Genomic DNA, 17,738 nt, shown 5'->3' on the forward strand with positions numbered 1-17,738 from the left:
CCGGAGTCCACAATTGGGGAAGGATTCTTACAAAGTATGAATCCAGGAAAGTTGGTCATCTGGAGAACCTTTATTACAGGAAAGTAACATTTTATATGTATACTGTGCAAGAGATGTTCTGTTATATTGTCTTGCAGTTTGGATGTTTAATGAGCATGGAGAAAGAAGGACAAAGGGCTACCAGTACAAAAGCCACTATGGTTAGTAACTTGTGCTTTTTCCCATCTACTTATGGTTGAAGCCATAATTTGTATCAGGCTTAGGTCAGAACACCCCACAAGGCTTAAGGGATTATTGGTTTCAATAGGATTAATGTACTTAAGGTAGCATCCAGCATCCATTGAAACCACCATCATTTCTAGTTGTTATGAAGAAGGAAAACTATTATACAGCAGTCTGTCCTGTCAATCAGTCATCTGTGGGCCTGGCAGTTATCAATAAATGGAAATGTTTGGCCTTTGGAAAGTCAACTCCTACAAAATATGCAAATTCATTCATTAAATGTTTCCACCAAATGTATTGCTCCATACAAGGCAAGAAACCATGGATATGGTCCTTAAAATAATGTTGAATACAGGGTGGTCTCCCTCACACTGCAGCTCAAAGATATTCCTTGGTCTTTTTGAGTTACCAACTCTGGACACAACCAAAGAACATATCAATCAGTGGACAGATAAGAAAATATCACAATTCATCCAAAGCTTTCTCTTTTCTCAGCTCATAATATGCAGAATTGACTCCATCAAATCAAATGTCTTGTTCCATGGACCGTATAGTTTTCTAAGCATTGCAAGTATCAAATAACATTGCCATGGACCCTTGGAGGTTGCTGGACACGAATTCAAACTGCCGCTCCTCATCAATTCTCTCTCTTCTGCTGATTATCAACAGTCATCTTTGCCTGAGTTCCTTCAGGAAATTCCAAAGCTTTTGAAGTTGGCAGCCATACCGCTAGTTGACTTGCACTTACTGAGCCAGAGATTTTACCTTCAGCTTTTCCAGTAGTTACACAAATATTGAATATGTGTATGTTATAAATTTATATAACACAAACCCATCCATACAGCAACTGAGTAATGTTTAGGAGAAAATTATATCTGTTCAAGCTCTTTATTTTCAAAGTGCTGTTCAAGAAAGTAACACTCACTTAGATACTTTTGGCAATTCAGCTGTGGAATAGGTTATTTGGCCTACACCATGTGGATGGCTGGAAACTAATTTCTGGAGGAAACAGATCATATTTGGGGTAAGCAGAAACCATTACCAGTGTAAAGTACTCATCATCTAATTATTTATGACAATAGTTACAGCCTTTCTGTAATGTCAGATATGCATATCATTGCCTATATTATTACCCAGTTGGCTGAAACCTTACCTCCCTAGGGTGTCGATCAATCCTTAAAGCTGTTTGATCTGGGATTGATAGTGAACGTGGCAAATTCTGTACTCAACTCTGCTTGAAGACTGACATTCATATGGTTACTTTTGGATAAAGTCAAAAGTAGATGTGTCCTCCACTATTTGCAGTACACTACTCTTCATGTGAGATTTCAACCTCAGGACATGTTGGGGCCCTGTATTACACTGGTGCTCGGTTGCTCTTAAACAACGAATATCAGCTGCATGTCATCCAAAGCCACCTAATAATTTGTTGGCAGTTTGGGACACACTCTACTGTCAGTCTATGCACACAACATTATCATATACAGTAGAAATTGCTCTGCTCTGATGGTAGCTCATAGAACATATAGCTATCATTGTTCCCTTTAAGATTGTATGCACACAGGTACTCCTTACAAAGCATAGAGTTTGCTTGGAACCTACTTTGCATAATCTTTAGATTCCCACAGATGATCGGAGGCAGACATGGTAAATTGTACCAATGGAAAGCGGCTTCTCCCTGACCATGAAGGTATTTCACCATTCGGTACATGGCAAGGGGACCACTGTTTCTTTCCAGACTTTTTCTTGCTAGTGTTTAATGCCAACATTCATTGAAGGGCTGGGCCTGGAGTCAACCCAACTGGAATTTAGTTTGTGCACACAGTATGAGCACACTAACCAGTTCACTGTACAAATTGATTTAAAGAACATGATATTTATCATGTTCAGTAAGTAGTGAGATGCCTCAGCCTGACTGAATCTCTGCTTCCAAATGGGAAACAGCAAGATATAAACACACATCTATAATTATACCTAAATTGCTAAATTGGTTGTGATTTAAAGATCTTCTGGAACAGATTAATTTCCCCATGTTTATTTTAGTTTTGCAGGAGCTGCTATTTCAGCTCAAGTTGATGATCACCACCATACTCATCTGCCTCTGAGCCTAGTCAACCAGGGATTTGGCAAAGAAAAATCTTAATCTAGTACAGCAAGTAAATCTTAGAAGCATTACAGGAGCATTTGGCTAAGATCTGGTTACTGGGCTCTGAGGAGGGAAATGAAGCTATACTGTGTATTCCACAAACTTCTTTCTTCTCTGTGTAACTTCTTTGACACTGGTATCCAGGAAGATTCTTACAAGTTGTATCCATCTGCATTAGCTTTTATTAAGTAACATGAGAAGGAGAGTATTTCTTTGTAAAACACTGCTGATGAGGGCCATCTTCATAGGTGAGTCCACCTATATTCATTGTTTGGATATGTTGATCCAATTTGGAACCTGCATGTTGTTTCTTATGTTCTACCTCATAAGCCTTTTGAGCCTATGATTTCAAGTGATTTGAAACTCCAAACATTGGAGACCACTACTTGGATAACACTTAAGTGTGTTAATAGAGTATGTGATTTGTAGGTAAACCTTAGCCAGATTTACTTAGGGGCAACATATGCCCCCTATCAGGGCTCCGGGATAGAGAAGCCGGTGGTCTTCTATCAACCCTTGAAATGCCTCCCATTAGATTTAACATATGCACTGGGAACAATTGCCCAATTTTTTTGTATTCTGGATCTTTAAATATGAGAGAATGAGCACAACTATCATTGATACTCTCAGTAAACTACACACAGTGCATACATCAAATAGATCTTCCAAAGACAGTGCATGTGATTCTTTTAGGGCCTACTAACTCTCAACTGCCACTCAACAAAGGTCCCGCTGGAATTTCTAAATAAAGGTAAAGGTCACTGAAGTCAAAGTTCTGGTAGTCCTATTTATTGAGTCCTTACCGTTAAAAAGCATGAATCCTGGAAGCAATTCTTTAAATGATCAGCGTTTCAACTCCTTTAAAGATTATTATACAGCTATTTTCTGAGCGTGTTCACTAAGGGCATGCTTCTTTTGCAGTTCTCATCCAAAATCCCATTGCAAACAATAGTGGTCCTCAGCTATTTTAGATTTTTATGTAAAGGCTCACGGGCACTGTTCTGTCACCCTTACTGCCCACCACATTCATCCCTACCTGCATGTGATTGTCATTAAAAGGAACTGCCTGATATTAACTTTTTCCTGTTTTCCTAACTCACCTGGCCCTTACATTTTTGCCATTCCCACCCCACTCTTCCTCTTTGCTTCGGTTCTTTCCATATATTCACATATACAACAAAAAGAGCAACACATATTTCCTGAGTCATTTGTTTGCAGTACCTTTTCATCACTTATGGCAGATTTTACCCAGAAAAGGCTTCAAAGACCTTGATAGCTCATTTGGTTATTGTCTGCATCCTATAGTATAGCTTAGTGAGGGGCATTCCCCATCCGTAAGGCATAAGGGTCTATGCAACTATGTCTGAGGTGGCACTAGTGATTTTGCAGACTTATATTCCATGTGATATTATTTGCAAGTGAACCATGGAGACTACTGTCATTTTGGGGAATACAGAAGCTCAAAATGGGTTTCAGCATATTTTGGGGAATACAGAAACTAAAAATGGGGTTTAGCATTTGGTAAATACACACTCAAAAGATTTTAGGCTGACAGGCTGCAGTATGTTATCCTCTCTTTTCTCCCATCTGATTGGAAATTATTTTCTCTTTTCTGTGTATGTGGAAGAAGGTATACATCACTTGCAAGCACAAGTTACTCTCCAATGGGACTTAAATTCATTTTTACATCACCCAGTATTAAAATCAATTTATGAAAGTTTAATTACTTTATAAGTTGCATAATATTATAAAATACGTTATGACCTGTGGCACATTCATGATCTCCAATGTACCAAGCTTCTTCATTATCAAAGCCATATGTTTCTTAAAGGGCATATTGCTAGCAAATTACTGTATATTCATACCTGCCACTTTACAAGTTAAAGTGCAGTCTTTGTCTGATTTAGCCTATTCTATAGTCTGTAACTTTTCATAAATTTCCTATCAAAACTGCCCAAGACTCTTAATCCATAGTCTGCCTTATTTGAGTCAATCCACCTACCACTCCTACACTCTGTTAATGATGATTTCAAAATATTGGTGTGGACAGAGAGTAGAGAATTGGGCATTTGGAAAGCTTGTTGGACTGGAGTGTCATTGGGCTGCTGTTTGCAGACTGATACTCTCTGATCCCAGTACTAAATTTGATGGACATGGAGCAAGATAAATGCTACCTGTCAAAAAATATTTTGAAGACCAGGGCTCCCTGCATTGGAGAAAGGGAAGAACCGGTTTTAGATCTGAATGATACATCGAACAAATATCTGGACCTGCTTGGCACTTAAGACTGTATTCTGCTTTTAGGAACAAGAAGTACCTCAGGTGTTAAGCCGGATTTGGTCGCCAAGGGTGGCAAGTCAGAAGCCAAAGGTAAAAGCACCCATAATACAAACTGGTAAGAAAAGGTTCCCTATTTTTGAGGAATTGGCAAATAAAGGCACACTCACTCCCTTTCTCATATTCATTGTCAGTATATAGTGCCTGGACAGACTCAGGTGACATTTGTACACCAGTCATGACAACCATAAAGGCTTTGGAAACCAAATAATAACTTCAGTATTTTTAAGAAAACTAAAGGAAATTGTTCTAGCCGAAAAAGGAAATCTTTCTGGCTAATATTGAAAAAATGTTTATAAAAAAGCAACCCACACTGTGGAGGAAACAGTAGACATTTACTCCTCAGACTTTCAGTGGTCACTGTTGGTGAATAGATGTGGCAAGTCTTACATTCGGCATGTCTGTTTTTCTATGCACTCTGCTTGTAGAGACTTGCTAACAATGCCCGGGTACAAAATCACAATATTCAATCTTATAATTTTATCATTTCCTTTGTGTAAATTTCACAGAGCTGAAGTATTTATTGGGTTGAACTGTTATATTATCTGTAGCATTTTATTGTATAGTTGATTAAAGCCATAAAAATTTAACATAACATTAAAAATCAGGGCTATTCCATTCTTCAGGTAATCAGCACAGTATACCTTATTAAAGTGCACAGTGCCTAGATCTAACCCAGTCTAAATGTGCAATTTCCTTCATAAAAGTAAAACATAATCTCATATCCATTAAAATTAATAAACAATATAAAATATTAATAATACAGTGTCAGAAATATGTACACAGATTTGGTAGATAATTACGGTGAGCCGGATTACAATAATGTCTAAATCCTTTCCATGGGCACCAATAGATCAGTGCAATCTAGATCCTCCGATATACTTGCTTGAGCTTAATACCTACTGAACTTGTCCATTTTCTTACCTCTCACCCACCCTCCTGGTGCCTCCCTCTCCAGAGGGGAATTCCAAAATACAAGGGTACCCACAAAAATGCCCACCATAATCTTCTTTTAAGAGCCTTGACATGCCAAATATTCCTTCTAAGAAGGTTTAAACTCGCTAACGGACACCGTCCATCCTAGGGGCAACTTTTCTCCAAATCCGCTCTTACTTACACCCCAACTATTGAGCAGGTAGCCCAGTACTAATTGTAAATGATGTAATTGTTAACTGACATTTCAGTAGAAAGGCTATCGCCCGGGCATTTGACAATAATTGATTTAAAATATTCACAAATGTTGCACAATTGCCCAGCCCCCCAGGTGGTATACTGCTGAAGCAAAAGGAATTTGCCTGTGCACAAGAACGAACTCCCTCTGCCAAAAAGATAGGTTTTAACAGTAGTCTCCTTTGATGATCTAGGGCTGGGCAACAACAAAACAAATGGAACCATGATTCTCGATAGTTGTAGCATAGCCTACAATTGATGTCACCCCTTAAGCCAGCCAAATGCGTGTTAAAATCTCTTATTGGTAGCGCAAGCACTCTCATGTAGAAGATTTGATCCTGAGTATTTGCATTAATGAGATCCAAGACGTAACTTATATTATAGATTACAAAATTGCCATTGCAGCATTTCAGTTTTGTAATTTCCCTATCCATCCTCCCACCTTTCTATTTCTGCCCTTCCCCACATGCAGTGGGTGTTAAGTTCATAAATTTGGACTGTGCGAGATGGGCAGCTATTATAGAGGGGGCAATCTTCTATTCCAAAGACTGTCCTATGCATTTGTGTTGTGGTAGGAAACCCACATCTCTATATAGTGCACCACAAGGTGGTACACCGTGCAGAGATGTCGAAGAGACCCTTATTGGTTTACAGAGGTAAGCATAATACTAAAGCTCTATTTTGTGCTGGTGTGGTCGAGCAGTTAGACTTATCAGAGGGCAGTGCTAAGCATTTGTCGTACACACCAAGGCAATAAATGATACACACACTCAAGGAAGAAGTCATGTCAGTCAGTGATGCAAATAACTTTTTATATAAATATTTAGATTAAGAACTTTGGGTTTGAGGTAAATAGGAGAAAATCACAGTAAATGTAATATCTACAGTTGTGCTCAAATACGCACAATACATTTCCTATTGAATGAAAAAGACAACTGCAAAACGCAATGCAGTAACAGTCATTGTTCTGGTTATACTTTTGGAAATTGGAAGCAAATAACGTCCCTTCTGTCCTCCAGTGTATCACAATAGTAATAGACTTGGGTGTTGAGGGCCTAGAGGCAGCCAAACGTGGATAATAAATTAAGAAACAACCAACTAAAACTACATTTTGCATTGCACAGTGCTTGCATCACGCCCCTCTGCTTTGTCTCTCACACCTTGCAGTTTGTCAGTTCAAGAATTGTAACAGCTACCCTTCTCATGTGTTCCCGTTGTTGTTGAGTTCCTCACAACCACTTAAGCATCATCAACTAACTCATTGGCAATGTGTTAACTTCCCAACTCAACAATCTTTCACTCACCCTCCTCCTTTCCTGAACATACTCCCATCTCACCCCATTTTGGAACTCTTCATACCTCTGCATGTACTTTTTGTAGTATTCCCTCCCAACAATATCAAGGCCAAAGATCACCCCCACTATCGAAGTGTCACTTTCAAGATCACATATCCTGTTTTTGCATTTTAGATCTGCCGCCCTTTCACTCATAAAATTGCCGGGCAGTTTTAGTTAATGAAACGAATACGCACCTAGTATTACCAATTACTAGGCTGACAAACCATCTGTGTTTAGTCACTTATATTTTTTATGAAAAAAAGATGATCAAAAGATTTCATGGCATCAAAAGCGATTCACTTCACATTTATAAAGGTTCACAAATACATTGAAAAAACCATACATGATACATTAAATCAAAACATACACATATAACAATTGTGAAAACGTTAAATGAAGACAACTGTGAAATGCCTCAAAACAATTCCTTTTTAGAGGCACCAATCCTAAATGCAAATAAACAAGTGGACAGTTAAGAGAACAATCTAGCCTACTTGTTATAACCACCACTAGATACACATAAATCAGTTCAACGTACGGTGCACACCATAGGAAAACACAAAACTATGCAGCAATGTCAAGTTGTGTACAAATTATATTCCTATTGTGCCCTAACAAGTAAGTATCTGGGTGGGACTGGACGCCGACGCGTTTCGAACCCGTTGAGTAGTTAAAAGGGTTCTCCTCAGGACAAGGATTGGGAAGGTCGTTGTCGCTTATTCTAGAAGTATCAGGATGCTACCTTGATGTTTTAATGTGTGAGCACACGAATGGAGGAAGCTGAAGTGACTCAGGTCGGGAAGGGCGGGCGCGCCTTTGTTTACAGATAGTTAATTCAACGCGTTGTCAGTCCCTTGCCGTCTGGAGCCCGAAACACATCGCTGATTTATTCGTTCCAAAATCTGCCGAACCCGCGGCGGCTGCCGCTCGAGTTCGCGCCGTGAATTAACTATCTGTAAACAAAGGCGCGCCCGCCCTTCCCGACCTGAGTCACTTCAGCTTCCTCCATTCGTGTGCTCACACATTAAAACATCAAGGTAGCATCCTGATACTTCTAGAATAAGCGACAACGACCTTCCCAATCCTTGTCCTGAGGAGAACCCTTTTAACTACTCAACGGGTTCGAAACGCGTCGGCGTCCAGTCCCACCCAGATACTTACTTGTTAGGGCACAATAGGAATATAATTTGTACACAACTTGACATTGCTGCATAGTTTTGTGTTTTCCTATGGTGTGCACCGTACGTTGAACTGATTTATGTGTATCTAGTGGTGGTTATAACAAGTAGGCTAGATTGTTCTCTTAACTGTCCACTTGTTTATTTGCATTTAGGATTGGTGCCTCTAAAAAGGAATTGTTTTGAGGCATTTCACAGTTGTCTTCATTTAACGTTTTCACAATTGTTATATGTGTATGTTTTGATTTAATGTATCATGTATGGTTTTTTCAATGTATTTGTGAACCTTTATAAATGTGAAGTGAATCGCTTTTGATGCCATGAAATCTTTTGATCATCTTTTTTTCATAAAAAATATAAGTGACTAAACACAGATGGTTTGTCAGCCTAGTAATTGGTAATACTAGGTGCGTATTCGTTTCATTAACTAAAACTGCCCGGCAATTTTGTTTGTTTACTATATAAGAGTGGTCCGGCCGGTCAGAGACAGGACCCAGCCTTTCTCCCCTTTTGCCCTTTCACTCATAACACCTGTTCTCACAAACATGCCCTTACATCTCCTTGCTTTCCTACAGCAAGCGGGTCTCCAAATCCTCACATTCACGAATCTGCACATTCCACAGACACTCTTCTTGACCAAGCAAGCATGAATCTAAAAATGGGGATAGCTCCTACTGCTACGATGCTCCGAAGAGGCTTTACATTAAAGTGATTTACAATCAATATTTGGGGGGAGGGAGAAGGAAGGTGAGATCCATTCAGCTTCCAAGCTTTATATCGAAAAATCAAATGAGGGACAATGGACCACTTGTAACTACATAGCTAGGGTCTTTTACCTTGATATAAAACCCTCATACACGCACGTAGTTGGAAAAGGCGGTATATCTTGGTTCACCGCCAATTACATTAAAGTGGACATCTCCGAAGTATAACTGCAGTATTTTTAGGAAAACTGAAGCAAATTCAACCAGTAGAAAAGAAGAAATCAAAGCAGATATTAAAAAGTACTTGTAGAAAAAGGAACCCACTCAACAACCTGTACAGAACAACATATACACACATTAAAATTTACAAATGTAGTTTTGCGTTATGTATCAAAAGTCAGTTCTATTTCTGATGATGCTACTGGTGTCTAGGTTCATGCTAACTTCTGAGAATGGGTGGTATTATCTGTATATCCCAGTAGGGAGAATGGAGACGTTTGACATGTACCAGCATCTGCGTGATTTAAATGTAAATTGGATATTTAATCATGTCTTTCTTTGTGGTGGAACCCAGGGACCCTTGGCTGTGGTGACTACCTTAGTAAGCTGTGCATAGTCTGCTGATTGTGAGTTTCCCCACAAGAATCTGATCATGCTGCGACACTTCCGTCAGTGACATATGAGTTCATTAGTTGTGTAGTAACCAACGTTGAAGCTTTTTGTCCAGCACTAGTGACTAGTCACCAAAAACATAGAAGAGTGCGGATGAAGATTTGTCTGAGCTGAATTTTTTGTTTTCTGGAATTAACAGACATTCTTATAAGTACCATGGGCATTATTGGGTATAGGAAATGGAAAGAGGTTTTTCGCAATTCAGTGACATGTCTTGTGGTCACATGACCCTGGAAACACTGTTTAAAGTCCTGCAGGAGATGCGAGATGGTTTGGAGATAGGGTAGGAAGGGGATTTAGCAACTACCTCCCTTGATGGAAAACGGTGGTCTGTTTGTGCAATAGAGGATGGGGGAAAAGATAAATACCACATACACTAATCACGCATACAGCACCACCAACTGGAAAAGGCATACAGACAGACTAGAACGTGCTATATTACCCAATTGTGACAATACAGGACAACAACCCACACATATAATGGCTAATAATAGCATTATGTGACAGATATACTTGTGCGGAGGGGAGAGAAGTTGTGTTGGAATGATAAGGCTTATATTTGGAGTGAGTGGAACCACGTAAGACACATATATATACCTAACAGGCAGCCTTTCTTCCACTTCAAAGCACTTTGTGACACTCTAACCAAGCAAAAATGTTAAAAGCCATATTGTTTCAGGCTGACACAGTTCACATTGTGCCTCGGAGTGTATGCAGTCGGTGGTGATATTCTCTTCCAGGTAACCATGAACAGTCCCTTGGACACAGCTGTTTTCCCAAACGTCCACAGTTCCTATCTGGAGGTTATCTCAATGGGAGTAGGTAGGCTGAACTGAGGCATCTGTTAGCTGTTAGCTGCCTTTTGGACCTGCCTTAGGCTGAATTTGAACTCTTGTGGGAAGATATTTGCATGAGTTAGTTCTTTAATCTTAACCCCTTATGATAAATGTTACAGTTGTAGATGAAAGATGATCACAAAGTGATCCCTAATTTCTAAAGAGACGCGTTTTCAGTGGGTCTTTGCATAGCTGAAAATGTATGATTGTTGTGGCAGAGGCCCCCGGGTGAGTTGCATAACAAAGAAAAGAAGGGCCTCTCTGTGTGGTGCCCACATGAAATCATACGATACAATATTCTGCGCATCCTATATATGTCATTGCGGGGGCTGAAGGGCTATGCATACCATATACATTACAGTGAATATGTAACATTTTCTGTTTTATTTTGTAGTCATTAGTCTTGCTCTAATGCCCACTTATCACATTGGTTGACTTGCGTCTTTGGAAATCCATGTACTTTAACTATTCTTTATTAAACTCTGCACAGTATAGCCTGGTAGAGTGTGCTCACTCTATCCAGTCAATGCAAAGATTCATATCTCCAGTTTTCTTTGTCAGTAGAAGAAGTCACCAATCTGGCATCTCGACGCCTGTCTGTGAGTCCATCCTGCACCTCCAGCACATCACACCGGAACTACTCCTTTCGCCGGGGCTCAGTGTGGTCGATGCGTTCTGCGGCCAGTGCAGAAGGTGACTGGTACTCAACAACCAAGCATGTCATTATGCCACAGGGTTTGAAACCCAGTCATTTTGTACCCGTTAAATGAACACCCCACTACCGTGAGCCATCCTTGCAGATTCAATGCAAGCCTCCTTTGGTAGAGTTTGGTATTTACACTACTTCCATCACCAGTATTGAATGTTCTGGCTACAGACAGCTTTAGTTACCTGTTGCCGAACGCTCATGTAACTGATCATCTGTAAAGAGTACTGAAACGTCACAGATGGTTAAAAGTTTACACGTTATAACTTTTTTCTCAAAATAAAGAAGTACCTATATTTTAATATGCCTAGATTAATAGTGCCACCATGTGACACAATGTGTGTATTACAGACATTCAGTAAGATTGCATGCCAGACACATTACATTTGTTAATGCTTGTTTAGAAATTCCATTTACGCAACAAACCTTTTGGATTTCTTTCAGTAAGTTTTACAACAGTTCTGGACTACATAGAAAACTATGTTTTAGTTATGTAATCCATATTTGTATATGTATTTGTACTTTTTTGAACGCCTCAGCATTTAGAAAGCACCCTCACCCAAAAGAATTTAACACAATACCTTGATTATATTTGACCCTCATCAGCTAAAATAAACATGATTGTAATACCTTTCTCATGATTTTAGATGAAGAGCGGGGAACAGAACATACCACGAACCACCACATGCCACAACCACCACAACCAGTATTTCCAGCATGCATCTGTGCCGCAGTACTACCAATAGTTCACTTGATGGAAGATGGGGACGTCAGAGAGGATGGTGTGGCAGGTATGATTTGAGCAATGCATACTTGAGGTGTATAATATAAAATCTGGTCATGTAGTTTCTATGGATTCCACCTCCATTCTAATAAAACACAGTTGTATTACGCTTCTGAAAATGCATGTTTCCCAGCAGTGGATCTTTCATAGATTCATCTGCTTTTGAATCTCCATTAACATTTATAAGAACACCACACATATGCCGAGCCATTGTAATGATTATGAATTCAAATAAGACATTCAGGATAGAGCCCTAGAATTACAGGTAAGTTATCATTTTCCAATACGGGATGTTGTTACATAGTAATAAACCATTATAATATCTCCGTTTAAAGATGGACTTGTTGAGGACTCATGATGGGAAAACTGTTTCTAGTAATTAAGTTTTCGATTGAGAGCCGAATGACAGGGAATGTCAAAGCATTCACATCTGTGAAATATAGTGAAGCTATAGAACTGTGGGATACTTCCTGCATCGGGGCTCACCATCAGATTCAGAATTGCTTGGATATTAATGCAGGTCCAGTTGCAATATCTATTCATGAAGAGCCTGCAAAGAGAATTAAGAATGACCTATTTAAGTCCATGCGTTCTTTGACACCCACAGTGCCCTGTTATCAGTCCAGTGTCTCTTTCGATTTGCCACACAACCAGAGAAAACCTAGAAAATCTAGAAACTCAAAGACTTTTCTTTTGGACCTGCCTTTAATCCAATTTTCGCATGTTTTTCTTGTTGGGATTTATGCAGTTCACCCCATTGTTTTTTTTTAAAGAAAGTATGTTTTGTCTGGCTGCTAATGTGCACCCTTTCCATAAATTGTATGCAGTGTAGTATGGATAGAGGCAGGAATATACTCTCTTCAGGTGGTAGCGAGTGAGAGACAGAGGCCGGTGGCTCTACCTCCTGAAATGAAACTAAGGTATATCTCATGCCTATCCTTGGTTTCAGTTGAGACACCCTCAAATACGCAGGAATGACCGTTCTGTGTCTAAAACGTTTTTGACATCAAGACCATTGACAACAGCAACTTACTTGTCATTGAGAAGGATTGCATTAAGATTTACTGCTATTTATAATGTTGATTAGCTGTCTGGCATTAAGGAGATATTCTATACTTAGTAAAACGTACTTCTGACCTTACAGTCTGCACCAGTATCTCCTCGGTATACGAGGCGCCGCAGCAGCGTTTGTGTTTGTTTTATTCTCACTTCCATGTAACTGTGCACTGCTTTTAAAATTACGGTATTGAGTTGCTATACTCACTGTTTTCTGTGGAAAAACCTACTCGCCTTTCATCGGGTCATCGCCTCGTTCCACCACGGCTGGTGCCGCTTGAGTGGAGGGCGTTTCTGACCCTGAGACCGGCCCCCAAGGGCGTCATTATTCCGCCATAGGCGGGACCGGTGATTATTTAGGCTGCATCTCGAACACACGCGCAGCGGACGCGCCTGTGATACGAGTCGCCGCAGCAGCGTTTGTGTTTGTTTTATTCTCACTTCCATGTAACTGTGCACTGCTTTTAAAATTACGGTATTGAGTTGCTATACTCACTGTTTTCTGTGGAAAAACCTACTCGCCTTTCATCGGGTCATCGCCTCGTTCCACCACGGCTGGTGCCGCTTGAGTGGAGGGCGTTCCTGACCTTGAGACCGGCCCCCAAGGGCGTCATTATTCCGCCATAGGCGGGACCGGTGATTATTTAGGCTGCATCTCGAACACACGCGCAGCGGACGCGCCTGTGATACGAGGCGCCGCAGCAGCGTTTGTGTTTGTTTTATTCTCACTTCCATGTAACTGTGCACTGCTTTTAAAATTACGTTATTGAGTTGCTATACTCACTGTTTTCTGTGGAAAAACCTACTCGCCTTTCATCGGGTCATCGCCTCGTTCCACCACGGCTGGTGCCGCTTGAGTGGAGGGCGTTCCTGACCTTGAGACCGGCCCCCAAGGGCGTCATTATTCCGCCATAGGCGGGACCGGTGATTATTTAGGCTGCATCTCGAACACACGCGCAGCGGACGCGCCTGTGATACGAGGCGCCGCAGCAGCGTTTGTGTTTGTTTTATTCTCACTTCCATGTAACTGTGCACTGCTTTTAAAATTACGGTATTGAGTTGCTATACTCACTGTTTTCTGTGGAAAAACCTACTCGCCTTTCATCGGGTCATCGCCTCGTTCCACCACGGCTGGTGCCGCTTGAGTGGAGGGCGTTCCTGACCTTGAGACCGGCCCCCAAGGGCGTCATTATTCCGCCATAGGCGGGACCGGTGATTATTTAGGCTGCATCTCGAACACACGCGCAGCGGACGCGCGCGGCGGGTAGCCGGCGGGTCGCCGAAGGCTCGCCAAAGGCGAGCCCGTCTGCGCCCGTCCGCGCTAGTCCGTCGCCAGTCGTCCTGACCCCTGGCTGTTTAGCCAGCCAATGGCCCCCTATGCCCGGGAGGAGCTGATTATTATCGGAAGACAGGCAGGATGTACACCTCATTTGTGGTCCCCTGGCTCTCTCTGCGCTCAATGCGACCAGTGTGGCTTCAAGGCTTCAGGGACTAGCCAACTAGTAGCGCCTGCAACCTTAGCAGCTAAGTCCCCTACAAAGTTAAGCTTAGTGAGTCTCAACTGCAGGTCATTAGTGAAACATCATGAGGACATCCATGAGTTCCTCGTAGACCACTCCCCTGACTTTCTATTTCTGACGGAGACATGGTTAACCGATGACACCATGGCCATTTCCACCTTGGCGCTACCCCTGGGGTACCTCATATGCCTCCAGAATAGACCAAAAGGTAGAGGTGGTGGTGTAGCAGTGATATTCAAAGACATCTACTCCTGCACCCTTAACCCCACAACCATAACAAACTGTGAAAGTGCGGTATTTAAGGCGAGGGTTTCTGACACCTTCACCCTTACGGGGCTCCTAATCTATCGCCCCCCCGGCTTAGCCACTGCCTTTCAAGAATCGCTGGTGGCAACTATCACTGCACTGGCCTTACAGCCAGCTAATTTCAGTGTACTGGGGGACCTTAACCTTCATCTTGAATGTCGAGACTCGCCCACTATATTGAAGTTTCTGGGCGATATGGAAGCCTGCCAGCTTATCCAGTTGGTCGAAGGGCCTTCGCATCAGGCAGGCCATTTATTAGATCCGGTGTTCACGAACATCCAGGAAGCGTCTGTCTCCATTCTCGGTCCTCTTACCTGGACAGATCATTTTCCGGTTTTTACTACCATCCAGATTCCTGCTAGATGTAGGGAAAAGCTACCACCTCCGTTGCAGAGACGCCCCTGGAACAAGCTTGACTATGCAGCGTTCGAAGCTAGACTCCATTCCTCCTGCCCCACTTGGCCGAGCAACCTGGACGAGGCCGATACAGCCTATAGGGAGTGGATAAAAGAATCACTCGACCATTTCATTCCTATGAAATGCTCTAGGCCCAAGCGGGGCCAAACTCATCCGTGGTACTCTGAGGCCCTTACATTACAGAAAAAACAATGTAAGCAGTTGGAGCGCCTCTGGAGGAGGTCGTATGATCATTTGGCTAAAATTAACTTTAGAGTAGCTACTAAAGCTTACCACAAACTTATAAAACTATCTAAAGCCAAATACTACACAGAGCTGATCAACTCCAGCACCAATCGCTCCAAAACCATTTTTACCCTAGTAAAAGATCTGACCAAGATACCAGTAGGCCCAGGTAATTTAATTGCGTCTGATGCCCAATGTGAAGAGCTGGCCTGTTTTTTCGTAGACAAAGTCAAAGGGATTTATAACTCTTTAACCTCAGATAGACCCAGTGCTAATTCCAACCTTATGGGGTCCATCGACTCGCCATTCCTACTACAATGCTTACCATCTATTGAGCAAACTGAGATGGACTCTCTGATTAAAAGAGTCAAATCAGGTTCCCCGGAAGACCCTGTTAAGCCAGAACTATTTAGACTATTCCAGGATTCCATCTTACGAGAAGGGCGGATGCTAATTAACAACTCACTTCAGTCTGCGACCATTCCCCCATCCTGGAAACACGCTAAAGTTGTCCCCCTTCTAAAAAAGCCATCACTAGATCCCACTAGACCTGACAGCTTTAGACCCATCTCCTTGCTCCCCTATCTTGCCAAGGTGATGGAGGCCCATGTCAACTCCATTTTAACCACCTTTTTGGAGTCGAATGGAATATTGGACGAATCTCAGCATGGCTTCCGTGCTAAACATAGCACGGAATCTGCTCTGCTAGCCGTTACGGAACATCTGAGGGAGGGGCTGGACCAGGGTGAGACATCTGCCCTGGTTCTGCTGGATTTGAGCGCGGCCTTTGACACGGTCTCCCACAGGATCCTGCTCGCGAGACTGTGGGAGATCGGAGTCAGGGAGAGTGCCTTGGGATGGTTCGCGTCGTTCTTATCCGACCGCTCCTTCCAAGTGCACGCCCCGCCGTACTCATCCAGCATATATCCCCTGGACTGTGGAGTCCCGCAGGGCTCTGCGCTCAGCCCCACATTGTTCAATGTGTACGTCCGCCCCCTGGCCATGCTGGCCAAGGATCGTAACATCAAATTAACATCATACGCGGACGATACACAACTCATTTTCTCCTTTTCTAAGAACAGTGGGGCTGACCAAATTAAGTTCCAGGAAGATATCCTGGCTATATCGAATTGGCTGTCACAGAACTATCTCCAGCTAAATTCTTCCAAGACGGAGATACTCATTGTAGGTAAGGATACCGAGAAATGGGATGCACACTGGTGGCCTCCCACTTTGGGACCCTCTCCTGTCCCCAAAGAGGCTGTTAAAAACCTGGGTGTGATGTTGGACAACTCACTCTCCATGGAAACTCATGCCAAGAGAGTGGCAGGCACCTGTTATGGTCGCCTGCGTTCCCTTAAACCTATCCTTGGATTCTTTGAGCCATGCATCCGCCAGACTATAATTCAGGCCCTAGTCTTATCCCATCTAGACTATTGTAATGTCCTGATGCTAGGTTCTAACTTGACGGTGATAAACAGACTTCAGAGAGCTCAGAATGCCGCGGCGCGCACTCTATTCGCTCTGCCAAAAAAATGCCACACCTCCCCTATCCTCCATCGGTTACATTGGCTTCCCGTTAAACAACGTATCCAGTTCAAAAGCCTTTGTCTAATTCATAAAATCCTGTACAATACTGCCCCTCAAACCTTGCTGGGACTCTGCTCCTTCTATGTCCCCTCGCGCGCCCTTCGTTCAGCCGACCTGTCACTGGCACGCACGACTAAGATCCGCAGGTGCCGAGCTGGTGGTCGCTCTTTTAGGCATCTGGCGCCGAAGCTGTGGAATTCGATTCCCCTTGGGGCTCGGGCCACTTCTAACCACTTGCTGTTCCGCAAACAGATTAAAACTTGGCTGTTCTCTTCCATCTAGCTCCACCTTCTCTGTTGTGTTGCACTGCTTCTAGGTATGTCCGCAGCGCTGGGACGCCCCATTGCTGGGGTAGCCATGCGCTATATAAGCAGGATTAACATAACATAACATTAAGACTACAGGGGTCAGGAGCATGGTCCTCAAGATGGCCGCTAGCTAGCGTTTCTGACAAACTTCACGGCCCCCTCAAAACGTCCTGAGACATTCTGCATGAATGACCACATCAGGGTCAGCAGGACTGTACTCACTA

At 42.4% G+C, this 17,738-nt stretch overlaps 1 protein-coding gene across 1 annotated transcript in view; it reads left to right on the forward strand.

Moving 5' to 3' along the window:
• UNC80 (unc-80 subunit of NALCN channel complex) overlaps positions 1–17,738 on the forward strand; it is a 2,761,828-nt gene that overhangs the window by 1,432,232 nt on the left and 1,311,858 nt on the right. The window contains exons 34-35 of the mRNA XM_078680564.1: positions 11,164–11,295; positions 11,956–12,099. Coding sequence (XP_078536690.1) covers positions 11,164–11,295; positions 11,956–12,099 — 276 coding nt within the window. The remainder of the gene's footprint in view (positions 1–11,163; positions 11,296–11,955; positions 12,100–17,738) is intronic.

This window comes from Lissotriton helveticus, chromosome 3_1 (genome assembly GCF_964261635.1).
Source record: "Lissotriton helveticus chromosome 3_1, aLisHel1.1, whole genome shotgun sequence".
NCBI lineage: Eukaryota > Metazoa > Chordata > Amphibia > Caudata > Salamandridae > Lissotriton > Lissotriton helveticus.